Here is a 14,428-nt window from a genome sequence, read left to right on the forward strand (position 1 = left end):
TTTCTATGAGTTCCAGGAGCCGGCCCAGAGCCTCCAGGACGAGAACTGTAACGCGAGCCCCGAGACCGGGGCAGGGGCGGGCGGGGCAGTCGTCGGCCTCCCAGCGCTGGCCCGCAGCTTGGAGGAGAAGCTGAGCCTGTGTTTCCGGCCGTCGGGCGCGGGCGCCGAGCCCCCAAGGGCGGCCGTGCGGCCCATCACGGAGCGCAGCCTCCTGCAGGGGGACGAGTGAGTGCAGTCCTTCCCTCCCCTCTCTCCCCCGCCGCCCTGTCCGCAGCCTCGGCTGGACTTCGGCGCAGGCTCCTCCCCCCACCCCCTTCGCAATCTGTTGACCGGGAGTCCCCGCCCCCGGTTCTTCCTCCTGCTTCCTCCGGGCGTTCGGCCTCTGCCGCCCCCCGCAAGCTAGGAGATCAGATCGCAGCTCCCCGCCTTCCACGCCCCCTCGAAGCTCCACCAGTGCCCCCTCCGTCCCCTCCTTCATAGAAAGGAGACTGGTGTTTCGTTTAGAGGGAACCTCCTTGTACCAATCCCGTAGTGAGAGACCGCCCCTCCTCGGGCACGTGTGTCGCCATTCATTCGGTCAACTAGCAGTTATTAAGCTCTTGCAAAGTGCCAGACACTGCCTCGCACTAGGAATACAAGATGACTGGACATTATCGCTCTAAAGCAGGACACAGCCTAGGATGAAAAATTGATTTGAAAACAAATGATTTGTGTGGTGTGATAAGTGCTGTAATGGATATATGTGCAAAATATGGGCGATTTAAAAGATGTGTGGGGGAGTCAGGAAAGCCTTCATAGAGAAAGAGCGGTGAAAACTGGATCTGAGGGGTGTGCAGGAGTTTGTCTGGCAGATGAAGAAAAGTCTGGCGTTCTGGGTTGATGATATCCCACGTTTAAAAGTACTAACATGAAGCAGCATTTATGCTACAGGTATTTATAGGGCCCTGCAGAGTGCCCAGGCAGAGTGCAAGCTGCCGCAGAGGCTAAAAGGAAGGGCTCTGGTTATTAATGGCAAGGATGTCGCAGTGTGGTGGGGAGACCAATGCATAAGCAATGGACAGAACCACCTAAGTGCAAAGATAAATTCACAGTGATTTATGAGAGTTGGGGAAGGAGGCAAGAGCGGAGCTCCTGGAGCACTTTATTTAACCACCCTGACCCCCAATTATGATGTGGTTGAGTAAGAGTTGTAATTACAAAGCAGCGTTTTACCTCAGGAGATGGTCAAAGGTGAGAGCGAGGGAACTAGCATGTTGTATATACATAGGGGAGAGGAGCTACTGGAGAGGCTGAAGGTAAAATTAATGGAGCCAGGACATGGGTAGGGATGGTTTTCAGAGCATTGGTGGGGTGGAGAGATTGAAGATAAGGGAAGACATTCTTCTTGAGAGAGAGGGATCTATGGCACAGAAAGGCACTTCCAGCTTTATGGCCTCTGTTTGCTCTGTGAATCAAGAGATAGACCAGGGATGAGGTAGGGAACTTAAGAACAGTTGGAAATGGGGGCCTGTAAACAGTGCTAAACAGTGTATGGCCCTGCTGTGCTTGGAGACCATATCTTTTTTTTTTTTTTAATACACTTGAATTTTTAGAGCAGTTTTAGGTTTACAGAAAGATTATGCAGAATGTTGTTAGGTGCTGTCAGATAGATCTCAACCTATAGTGATCCCATGTGACAAAGTGGAACTGTCCGCATAGAGTTTTCTAGGAGCAGATTGCCAGGTCTTTCTCCCACCCTTGGAACCTCCAAACTTTGGTTAGCAGCCAAGCACTTAACCATTTGCACCACCAGGGATCCTTATGCAGAAAGTACAGAGTTCAAATATACCCTTTCTCCCCCAGGTACACTTTTATTTATATCTTGCATTCTGGCGGTAGGTGGTTAAAATTGATGAGACAACGTTGATACATTATTATTAACTGAGTCAGTGGTGTTTCAGTGGTAGAAATCTCACCTTCCATGCCAGAGACTCCGGTTTGATTCCCAGCCAGGGCACCTCATGTGGAGCTACCACCCATCTGCCAGTGGAGGCTTGGGTGTTGCTATGATGCTGAACAGGTTTCAGTGGAGCTTCCAGACTAACACAAACTAGGAAGAAAGGCCTGGTTATCTATTTCCAAACAGCCAGTGAAAACCCTATGAATCACAACAGTCTGATCTGCAACCCATCATGGGGATGGAGCAGGACTAGGCAGCATTTCATTTAGTTTACATTAGGGTTCACTCTTTGCATTGTACAGCCCTGTGGTCTTTGACAAATGCATAATGTCATGTGTCATCATTACAGTATCATGAAGAATGGTTTCACTGCCCTAAAAATGCCCTGTGCTCCACCTATTCATCTCTCCTCCCTTCCCCATGAGCCCCTGGCAACCACTGATCTTTTTATTCTCTTACCGTTTTGCTAAAACCATATCTTTTTATTGATACCTCTTTACAGTGTTCTGCCCAGGTGCAGAGGAGGCAAAAGTTTATGACTGGATTTTATACACACAAATATGCGTGCAGTCAGCAACAAAGATGACAATTTTGAAATCTGGTCCCAAAGAGAAAATAGCTATATATATATGTAGATGTACCTACTCTAAAACACTAGAACTCATGACATATTCTGGATTTTAAAATTATATTTATTACGTATCAAGAGTTACATACTCAAAATAGATCAGTGGTTTGTATATAGACAATTAAGGGTTCCTGTTTTTGCTTCATAAGTACTGTCTGGAAAGCAGTCTATTTTAAGCCTTTGTTTAAATCATAGATTGATGTGAAACTTAAAATATTTTGTTATGTTCGAAAATAGTTTTTAGTAGGTATGTTCGTGGTAATGCATGCCCCTTGGTTTGATACATAAGAAATTTCTTTTTCTCTGTTCAGGCCTGGGGCTGGTCACAAGGGTCATTGTCCCCTTGGTCATTATCCCCTTTCCAGTGCATTAATCTGTTTGATAGAGCCCACTCCCGCTCCCTTCACTAGAGAGTTAGAATTCTTTTTCTCAGATATTGCCTTGCCCTAGGGCACTTTAAGGAGCCCCTCTGAGTCAATGGTTAAGCACTGGGCTGCTAACTGAAAGGTCGACCTAGCGGCTCCACAGGAGTAATACTTGGCTATCTGCTTCCATAAAGATTACAGCCAAGAAAGCTCTATGGGCTCAATATGAGTCAAAATCCACTGGATGGCACCTAACAACAAGAACAGGGCACTTTATTTAACTGTTCTGAGTCCCAGTTTTAGTTTTGGTTAGATAAGGAATGTACTTATCTACTGAGACTGGACTTTAGAAGGGTGTCTGCAGAATTTATTGTAGTCAGACTTTGACCTCCCTAGAGCTATTGTTTATGATTGGTTGTAATACGTACATGATAAGCATGAAGGCAGTTCATATGTCTTGATTGGAGAATTCTAAAAATTTTCTGTTAAGTTGGCCCTGTGTCCTTCCAGTTGCACTTGTTTTGGCCTTGGTGGAGATAAAAACCAAAACCCATTGCCACTGAGTCTATTCAGACTCATAGCGACCATATAGGACAGAATATAACTGCCCCATAGGGTTTCCAAGGAATGGCTGGTGGATTAGAGGACTATTAATTGTCCTTTATTTTCTTAGAAGATCAGATTCACCCACAATCCCTTCTAGGTGAAGTATTCCATTCCACTTGTCGTTTTCTTATAGTCTCATTTAAGAAGAAGCAGGCAAGCAGACAAAACAAAACCCAGAAACTATGGACTGTTTTCACCTGCTAGACTATCCTACTGACTTTCCTGACCAGGTTAGATATGCAGTCAGTTTTTCAGTATGTGAAAATCTTTCAGCCAGGTAGGTGTGGGCCAGAAACCCAGCAAAGTTAGCAATCCAGAGGCCTCGCCTCTTATTCTGGCATGTTGAGGAGATCTGATTCCAACAGAGAGGAGAATAGAAATGAACCGTGCAAATGAGGATTTGCTGGGTCAGTGAGCCAGTTTTCTAGAGCTTCTTGAGTTGACGTTTTTAGTGAGGCTGAACGTGCATTCCAAAGGCAAACATCATTTTGGGATTTTATGATTTGACAGTTGTGGTCCCATTGCTTCTTCTCTTTACCACTACATCCCTATTCATTAAATCAAGTGTGTTGCCTCACTGTTTTTAAATCTTGCATTCTTATTTTTATGTGCCTGTGGTATTGTATTTGTATCCCAGTCGCTTACATACTTGGAAAAAACCCAACCAATTATTGAATTGCTTATTCACAATTGTTGATATTAGTTGCTGTCAGGTTGATTCCGACTCATAGTGACCCCGTGTGTACAGAGTAGAACTGTGCTCCATAGGGTTTTCATGGCTGAGACCTTTTAAAGCAGATTGCCAGGCCTGTCTTCTGAGGCACCTCTGGGTGGGTTTGAACAGCCAGCCTTTCAGTTAGTAGTCTAGCACTTAATCATTTGTGTTGCCCAGGGACTATGCACAATTGGATACCTACTATAATTTTCAGTTTTTTTTTTTTTTTCCTTATGACATCTGTTTGTATACCTCTAGCTGTTAAATTATGGTGTTGGCAAAGAATATTGAGTATACCATGGACTGCCAAAAGAGGAGACAAATCTGTCTTGGAAGAAGTATAGCCAGAAAGCTCCTTAGAAGTGAGGATGGCAAGACTTTGTCTCACAGTCTTTGGACATGTAATCAGAAGGTACCAGTCTCTGGAGGAGGGCATCATGCTTGGTAGTGTAGGGGGTCAGCGAAAAAGAGGAAGACCCTTAACGAGCTGGGTTGACACAGTGGCTGTGATGATGAGCTCAAGCATAACAGTGATCGTGAGGCTGGTGCAGGACCAGGCAGTGTTTTGTTCTGTTGTACTTAGGGTTACCATGAGTTGGAACCTACTCGACGGCACCTAACAACAACAGGCTTTAAGTAGCTTTTATGTGTAGTGTTTAATTTTTCTTGCCCAGTTAAATTCGTCTCTTTTTTATCTCTGATCTCTGTTTTTTTATACAACTTCATGTTTTATTATGCTGATTATTACTTTACAACTGAAACCTGAATTTCAGTTATGAAATTGGAGTTTGCTGTCCACATCTGGTGTGTTTGAGACTTTACTCAGTGTAACTCGTTTGAATTAATACTTAGAATAATAGAGCTTGAGGGAATGTCTGCTATTTTTGTCCAAGCCTCTTGTTTTATAGAAGGGTGGCTGATACCTAGAAAGGTTAAGGGACTTGTCCGAAGATTATTTGTTTGCGGAAGAATAGAGACAAGAGTCTTTGTTTCCTGAATCTCAATCAAGTGCCGTTTTCATTTTACCTTATTGCCTCCTCAGAATGCTATTTGATAATAAGGTAGGTTAGTTGCAGAGGGTATTGCCTGTGCTCATTTCATTGCAAACTCTGCCTCTTTCTCCTTTCATTTCCTCTCTGTCTTAGTTGTTAGTTTATTATATTTCAAATTAGATTTAAAATCCCTGTCTCCACTCACGTTGAACCTGAATAGAGATACTTCTCTCCATGAAAGTATAACAAATCTTTGGTTAGAGAGAGATTATTGACTTTTATGAGACACTATATGTTTGGAAGGAGCCCTGGTGGCGCAGTAGTTAAGCATTTGGCTGCTAACTGAAAGCTTAGTGGTTTGCACCCACCAAGCACTCAGTGGGAGAAAGATGTGGCAGTTGGCTTCTGTAAAGATTACAGCCTTGGAAACCCTGTGGCAGTTCTTCTCTGTCCTATAGGGTTGCTATGAGTCTGAATCGACTTGATGGTTTTTTTAATATGTTTGGAAGTTTTAGGAAAAAAAAGTGTAAAGTACGGTGTGGTTGCTACCTGTATGGCCTGGAAACATTACTTAACCTCTGTGCCTTGATTGCCTCATCCATAAAACAGAGGTAATAATAGATCCTACTGCATAGTGTTGTTTTTAAAGATTAAGTGAATTAATATATGTAAATTGCTTAGAACAGTGTCTGGCACATAGTACAGTTGAAGTGTTAGCTATTATCGTCAGTAGTAATACTTTGTAAACATCTAGGAGCTGGGCACATACTGACTTTGGGAGTTTTCTACACTACCTTCCTTGAGGACTTCAGCTCAATTATATGGTTTTGATTTAGTTTTGTTTAGTATGCTCTACTTTGTTGATGTTTTTCTGAGAAACCATGTGCCTTCTGTTTTTCTTCTTTCATATTCGGTGTTCTTTCTTCTTCCACTGTGAAACTAGTTGCTGTTGCGTCAGCTCCTACTCGTGATGACCCCATGTGTGTCAGAGTAGGACTGTGCTCCACAGGGCTTTCTTTCAGTGGCTGATTTTCTCCAAAGTAGATTACCAGGCCTTTCTTCTGAGGAGCCTCAGAGTGGATTCAAATCTCCAGCCTTTTGGTTAGCTGACGAACGTGTTAACCTTTTGTGCCACCCAGAGACTCCTCTTCCACTGTAGTAATAGATATTTGTTTAATAAAAGACATATGGAATGTTAACTTTCGTTGATGGTGGTTTTCTTCTTTTTGAGGATTTGGAATGCCCTGACAGATAATTATGGAAATGTAATGCCTGTGGACTGGAAGTCATCCCATACCAGAACCTTACACTTGCTTACTCTGAACCTCTCAGAAAAAGGGGTAAGTTGGACCAGTAGTTTCTGAACCACTGATTCTGAGAATGGAACTAAAACAGTAGCATTTCTGTTTAACACAAATTCATTGCGTTGCCTCTTATTTCCAAGCTTATGGAAATTGGAGGGGTCCTGTATTGTCATTTTGGCTCTGCTACTGTCAGCTTGCTAGTACATTCCTCCAGTTCTTCCCCAGCACGCTCACTTGTGAATGTTTAGCTAAATTTCTATCACTTCTGTATGACCAGCACCCATCAGCATTTTTTTCCAGCTTGAATAACACCATTTTGATGTGCTGAGAACAGTCAGTGAGAATCCTAGCCTTTGTTTTAATATGTTGAGGTGCTGGAATATCAGTGCAGAGTTAGCTTTGAGTTTAGTGGCTTGCTGGACCTGACATGTTGTCAGAAAATGATGTGTTCCTGTGAATATTGGGGAACCTTTAAAAGACATGTCAGTTCTTAAAGGCTACCAACCTATCCTGTTTCAGGCTACTGTTTCTGTTGTGGTATTGTAAAGTGAAGATGCCTGAGTAAGAAGTGTGAGCACAGGTGTTGGGACAGTTGGAGTGGGGGTGAGAAAAGAGAAGAGAATTACTTTAAATGGAAAATCACAGTGTTATGTTTATTTTAAAGCTCATAGGAAACGTAGCCAGATTACAATTTCAGGGCCTATTTAAGTTCCTTATTAAATAACAATGATCTTTCTTTTGGCATGCTCTATATTTTGTTAAATGTAATTGTGTGATTATTGGGAGTACAATGCAGTAGAACTGTCAGTATTTTAAATAGTATAGGTCATGAAAATGATTTTCTTAAATATGTGACTCAGGAAAGCCTCCTACCTATTATTTTCTCGTAAAAGCTAGAATTCTTAATATATTTTCCAGTATTCTGGTAGCTGTAGAATTCTTGCTGCTTGTTTGAGTTATTCACCCTGTAAAGCTGTTTTGCAGACTGACCTGGCATACATTTAGCAACAAGGAACAAAATGAAGTATTTTACACTCTCCCTTCTGCTTATTTAGATCCTTGCTAATGTTTTTGGGCTTAGTACAAGTTTCCCTTCTTTGAAGCTTCCTATTACTGTTTTAGCCTCTGTTGATCTCATGGAATTATACAGTTTTAGAGTTGGAAGGGACTTTAAAGGACACTTAATCCAACCTCTGACTCGGGGGATCCCCATCTATAGCGTCTCTGACAGATGGGCATTTAGCCATGGCCTCAGTTCCTGCAGGGGAGGAAAATGTACTTCTCTCTGTGGGAATCAGTTATGCTTGTGAGGTGGTGAACTCTTCAGGGCCTTGTTATGGGTCCCACAGAATTCAACCCAGTTGTCACTTGTGTGCTGGTCCTGGGGCTCCCACAGCACTTTGTCATGTCTTTAAAATCATTGCTGCCTTCTCTTACTAACTGGGTCTGTTTCTAGGTCTGTCAGTAGATTGTGACATCCCAATAGGTAGCTTTGTATTTGTCTTTTTAGTAACTACCACTGTGCTTGGCACATACTGACAGTTTGTTGAATGACCCAATGAATGGCCTCATCAGTGAGACTGTAAGCTCAGAGTTTTTTAAAAACATTTTCTACATTATTTAACATAGTGCTGAATCCACACTAGCCAGTCAGTGAGTCCTTTTTTGTTTGAGGTACTAAAAAATACATTAGGGATACTTTCACAGTTTCCAAGAGAAGTAAATTAGCAGCATGAATAGGACATTCTAGTCTCTTTGAGTAAAATGTACATCATCTTGTATTGTTGTTAGATTGTATCTTGGGAAGTCATTCTTTCTTTTTGCCTTTTGAATGTTATTTTCCAAGCCAGAGCAATGGTATAGCCAAGGGTAGAGTTGATTCTGACTTGTAGTGACCCCATGTGCAGAGTAAAACTTTCCCACAGGGTTTTCTTGGCTGTAATCTTTACGGGAGCAGATCATCAGGCCTTTCTCCTGCTGGGTGGGTTCGAACTGCCAACCTTTTGGTTAGCAGTGAGCACTTAATCGTTGTGCCACCAGGGCTCCAAGGGTTGTAATTTGTAATGACTTATTAGTACTAGCACTATTGTAAAAGTCTTATCTGGAAAAACTCAGCAGATTAAAGTGATTATATATTGTGACATAACTATCAGGTGATGAATGAATGGAACTGAAATTAGAACTCTCTTCCTCAGGAAGGACTAGCACAATTAAGTTCATAAAGAACAAATGGGCAGTAAGGACTATGTAAGAAGCAGCTACATTATTCTGTTAGTTTGTATTTAAATAGATAGTCTATATATTTTTCTGGGAAATTTTTTTACCCTTGGCCCACTGAGGTCCTCTAGTCTTTCCATGACTGAAATATGAAAATTTACCTTTGGAAGAATTCTTTGGATTATTCCAGTTATAAAATAGGGTATATAGGAAGTTTTTTCCTTGACAAAAGGAGGTTTTTTTTTTTGCATAAAGATGAGAAAAACATTCAGAAAATTTAAGCTTGCTAGATTTCAGTTTTCTATTTTTCTTTCATTGAAGTTGTGAATGGCGCACTTCTAAACTTCATGGGTCTGTTCTAGAGTATGGCAGCTGGCACATTCCAAATTCTTATGTGGGCACATTTTTTCCATTGGATGCATCTTCAGTTTCCTACAGGGAAGCAGCACCACCAGCTCTGTATCTAACTTTGGCACAGGAAGGGGTGATGGGCATGCTTGGCAGTTATATAGGCACATTTTTGCCTAATGGGAGAGTGAATAATGTTACCGAGGACAGCCAAGGTTAGTTTTCTAAGCCTGAAAGGGATTCTAACCCTTAGCATATGCCATCTCTGTGGGGAATGGGCTTGGCTCCCTCTCTGGACAGGTGATCTAGGATCACTGTTTCTGTTGTCATGGAAGTTTTTTCTGATGGCTTATTGTTATCATCCATGTGTTTTGGCAGTCGCTGGAAACCTATTCCAAATCCACTGCTGTTCTTGAATGTGCCCATGTGAATGAATTCTTCTAAATCATTTTGGCTTAGGAGCATCTTCTGTGTCATCTTCTTCCCTTCTATCAGGCATCGCTTCAAGGACAGGGACCTTGCGCCTTATGCATCTTTATATCTTCAAGAGTAGAAACAAGAAGAAGACAATAGCATCTTCCTTAAGAATAGTTTTAAAAGTCTATTTATAGGTCAGAAAGGGAAAAATAAAGCTATGGTTCTCAAGCTACAGCGTAAAAGAGTTTAGAGATCAATGAGGATAACTGTTAGGTCTACTTCACATCATCCACATGCTCTTATCACCATACTGTGGCACTTTTTTCCACTTCACAATCTCAAAGTCAGATATTCCTTGTCATCAAGATCCTAGTCACTTGACTCTTTTCTTAGTAAAAGTAAATTATTAAAGGAGTAACTGTCATAACTTGAAAAGTAAACTGGAACTATAGGACGTAAAATGAAAAAGCAGTCCTTTGCCCCTCATAGGGTCGCAATGAATTGGAATTGATTCGATGGCAATTTATTTGATTGCTGCTTAACAGAGGCAACCGCTATCACCTACTTCAGCTGTTTCTTCTAGTAGATTATATGCTCATATACCATTTAATTTAATTTTATTTTTAATTTTAGACTTTATCTATTTACTTTCTACCAAAGAGGGTGAGGGTTTAGCTGTCCTCACCCCAACTGCCAATACTATAATCCTCAAAAACTTTCCCCTACCCATTTTCCCAGTATAATTTTATCACAATATTTGGTTAATCTTCATCATTTACATTATTTTGACTATTCAAGTATTCACAGGTGACCTACTTTAGTGTATTATGGTTAAATTTCCTCTCTTGTACGTTTTCCTTCCTAGGGTAATAATTGGCCTTTTTTGTGGTTTATTTAGTTTATAATCAGTTCACCCATTCATCCTCAACAGAGCCATAAAATTCATTTTTGGTAAATGAAATACACAACTAGGTAATCTATCAATCAGTTGCCTTTTCTTAGCCTTTCTTTCTTTCTTTTTTTTTTTAACAGCGTAAATTTATTTCTCGTTCAAAAATTTATACACATATTGTTCTGTGACATTGGTTGCAATCCTCGCAATATGCCAGCACTTTCCCCCTTTCCACCCCAGATTCTCTGTGTCCATTTGTCCAGCTTTTCCTGGCCCTTCCTGCCTTGTTGTCCCTGCTTCTGGGTATGTGTTGCCTATTTGGTCTACTTGATTGAAGAAGCACGTTCCTCAAGTATGCCATTGTTTGTTCTATAGGCCTGTGTAATCTTTGGCTGAAAGGTGGATTTCGGGAGTGGCCCCAGCCCTGAGTTAGCAGGATGTCTGGGGGCCTTACTCTTGGGGGTTCCTCTAGTCTCTGTCAGACCATTGAGTCAGGTCTTTTTTTCTGAATTTGAATTTTATTCTACATTTTTCTCCCGCTCTGTCTGGGACCCTCTGTTGTGTTCCCTGTCAAAGTGGTGGGTGGTGGTAGCTAGGCACCATCTAGTTCTTCTGGGCTGTCTCTTAGCCTTTCTTGATGCCCTGTGCCATAGCAGTTCTACTCTGAACTGGCTACTTTCTACTCTAACTTCACAGCAATCATTCTGGGATCTTCCTTTCACTACCGTTGCAAGAATTCTCTTCACCTTTCATTTGTAGTGGATCCCATGTCTTCTTCCTCTTTGGTTTTTGTTCTCATTTTGGTGGACATATTCTGCAGTAGGTTTTTGAGAAAGGGTGCATGAGAGAGAGATTCTTTGAGAACTTGCATGTCTGAAAATGTCTTTATTCTAGGGCTTTGAGCTAATTCGTTCCGATTCCAACCCCTGCTGAGAATTTGCATTTGTATCCCGAATATACTGAATGAGCATCTACATTTTAACAAGAACCCCAGGTGATTCTTATGTATAATAAATTTTGAGAACCACTGCTCCATGGTGGTCTCAGAATTGATACCTAACCAGCAGCGTTAACATCGCCCGGGAACTTGTTAGAATTGCAAATTTTTATTTTAAAATAAAAATCTTATATGATTACCAAAACCAAACCAAACCAGTTGCCACTGAGTCAATTCCCACTCTTGGTGCCCCGTGTGTGTCAGAGCAGAACTGTGCTCCATAGGGCTTTCAGTGGTTGTGACCTTTCAGATGTAGACCAAGGCACCTCTGGGTGGATTCAAACATCCAACCTTTTGATTAGCTGAGCACTTAGCAGTTTGTGTCACCCAGGGATTCCATATGATTACAAAGGCATACATATTAACATAGATAACTAGAAAGTATAACAAAGAACCAAAAAGAGCCCTTTATCCCCTCAGTGAAGATAGTAAGCACTGTTAACAGTTTGGTGTACTTAAACTATGAATTATACATACACATATTTTTGGTGAAAATATATACAACAAAACATACACTAATTCAACAATTTCTACATGTACAATTCAGTGACACTGGTTACGTTTTTCAAGTTGTGTCATCCTTCTCCATATCCTTTTCCAAATTATTTCACCAACATTAACGTAAACTCACTACCCCCTAAGCTTCTCATATAACCACTCAAATTGCTGTTGTCAGTTTGATTCCATATAGATAGTTCTTTAAAAGAGCACAGTACTCAAGGCAAACATTCTTTTTTTTTATTTTTATTTAAAATTTTTTTTTATTGTTGTAGTTTAAATGAAGTTTATATTTCAAGTTAGTTTCCTGTATAAAAATTTACACATACATTGTTTTGTGACCCTCGTTGTTCTCCCAGTACTGCGACAGCACACTCCTCCTTTCCACCCCTGATTCCCCATGTCTGTTCAACCAGCTCCTAACCCTCTCTGCCTTCCCATCTCACCTCCAGACAGGAGCTGCCTGTTTAATCCCTTGTATCTACTTGAGCTAAGAGACACACTCCTCACGAGTATTACTTTATGTCCAGACCAATCTCTGTCTGAAGAGTTGGCCTCGGAAATTGTTTTAGTTCTGGGCTAATAGAGAATCCAGGGGCCTTGCTTTCCGGGGTTCCTCCAGTCTCAGTCAGACCATTAAGTCTGGTCTTCTTACTAGGATTTGAGTTCTGCACCCCATCTTTCTCCTGCTCCATCAGGGACTCTCTGTTGTGTTCCCTCTGAGGGCGGTCATTGGTAGTAGCCGGGCACCATCTAGTTTTGGCCTCAGGCTGATGAAGTCTCTGGTTTATGTGGCCCTTTCTGTCTCTTGGGCTAATACTTACCTTGTGTCTTTGGTGTTCTTCATTCTCCTTTACTCCAGGTGGTTGGGATCAATTGATGCATCTTAGATGGCCACTTGCAAGCTTTTAAGACCCCAGATGCCACTTACCAAAGTAGGATGCAGAATGTTTTCTTAATAAGCTTTGTTATGCCAAATGACCTAGATGTCCCCTGAAAGCATGGTCCCCAGACCCCTACCCCTGTTACTCTGTCTTTTGAAGTGTTTGATTGTATTCAGGAAACTTCTTAGCTTTGGTTTAGTCCAGTTGTGCTGGCTTCCCCTGTAGTGTATGCTGTCTTTCCCTTCACCTAAGATAATTCTCATCTACTATCTAGTTACTAAATAACCCTCACCCTCCCTCCCACCCTCGTAACCATCAAAGAATGTTTTCTTCTGTGTTTAAACCTTTTCTTGAGTTCTTATAATAGTGGTCTTATACAATATTTGTCCTTCTGTGACTGTTTTCACTCAGCATAATGACCTCCAGCTGCCTCCATGTTATAGGATGTTTCACGGCTTCATGGTTGTTCTTTATCGTTGAGTATGGGCATCTAGGTTGTTTCCATCTTTTTCCTATTGTGAACAGTGCTGCAGTGAACATGGGTGTGCATATATCTATTTGTGTGACGGCTCTTATTTCTCTAGGATGTATTCCAAGGAGTGGGATAGCTGGATTGTATGGTACTTCTATTTCTAGCTTTTTAAGGAAGCGCCAAATTGATTTCCAAAGTGGTTGTACCATCTTACATTCCCACCAACAGTGTATGAGTGTTCCAGTCTCTCCACAGCCTCTCCAGCATTTATTATTTTGTTTTTTGGATTAATGCTAGCCTTTTTGGGGTGCGATGATATCTCATTGTAGTTTTGATCTGCATTTCTCTAATGGCTAATGATCATGAGCATTTCTTAATGTGTCTGTTGCCGCCTGAATATCTTCTTTGGCAAAATGCCTGTTCATATCCTTTGCCCATTTTTTAATAGGGTTATTTGTCTTTTTGTCGTTGAGGTTTTGCAGGATCTTATAGATTTTAGAGATTAGATGCTAATCAGTTTTGTTGTAGCCAAAATTTTTTTCCCAGTCTGTAGGTTGTCTTTTTACTTATTTGGTGAAGTCTTTTGATGAACATAAGTGTCTGATTTTTAGGAGCTCCCATTTATCTAGTCTGTCTTCTGGTGCTTGTGCATTGTTACTTATGGTTCGTATTGTGTTTATGCCGTGTATTATGGCTTCGAGTTTTGTCCCTATTTTTTCTTCCATGATCTTTATCGTTTTTGATTTTATATTTAAGTCTTTGATCCATTTGAGTTAGTTTTTGTGCCTGGTGTGAGGTATGGGTCTTGTTTCAGTATTTTGCACATGGATATCCAGTTATGTCAGCACCATTTGTTGAAGACACTGTCTTTTCCCCAATTAATGGACTTTGGGCCTTTGTCAAATATCAGCTGCTCATAGGTGGATGAATTTCTGTCTGGATTCTCAATTCTGTTCATCGGTCTACGTATCTGTTGTTGAACAAGTACCAGGCTGTTTTGACTACCGTGGCAGTATAAGAGGTTCTAAAATCAGGTAGAGTGAGGCCTCCCACTTTGTTGTTGTTCTGGAGTAATACTTTATTTGGGGCCTCTTCCCTTTCCATATGAACTTGGTGATTTGTTTCTCCATCTCATTAAAAAATGCTGGTGGAAT

General features: G+C 41.3%; 1 protein-coding gene across 1 annotated transcript in view; it reads left to right on the forward strand.

Annotated features, from left to right (window-relative positions):
* Nucleotide 1: 1 nt before the first annotated feature.
* The window catches only part of FEZ2 (fasciculation and elongation protein zeta 2), a gene marked incomplete at its 5' end in the record, with an annotated part of 64,830 nt that continues 50,403 nt past the window's right edge, over nucleotides 2-14,428 (forward strand). Inside the window, 2 exons of the mRNA XM_023734602.1 lie at nucleotides 2-225; nucleotides 6,477-6,585. Of these exons, the coding sequence (XP_023590370.1) occupies nucleotides 2-225; nucleotides 6,477-6,585 (333 nt within the window). The remainder of the gene's footprint in view (nucleotides 226-6,476; nucleotides 6,586-14,428) is intronic.

Source organism: Trichechus manatus, unplaced genomic scaffold (genome assembly GCF_000243295.1).
Source record: "Trichechus manatus latirostris isolate Lorelei unplaced genomic scaffold, TriManLat1.0 scaffold00005, whole genome shotgun sequence".
Lineage (NCBI taxonomy): Eukaryota > Metazoa > Chordata > Mammalia > Sirenia > Trichechidae > Trichechus > Trichechus manatus.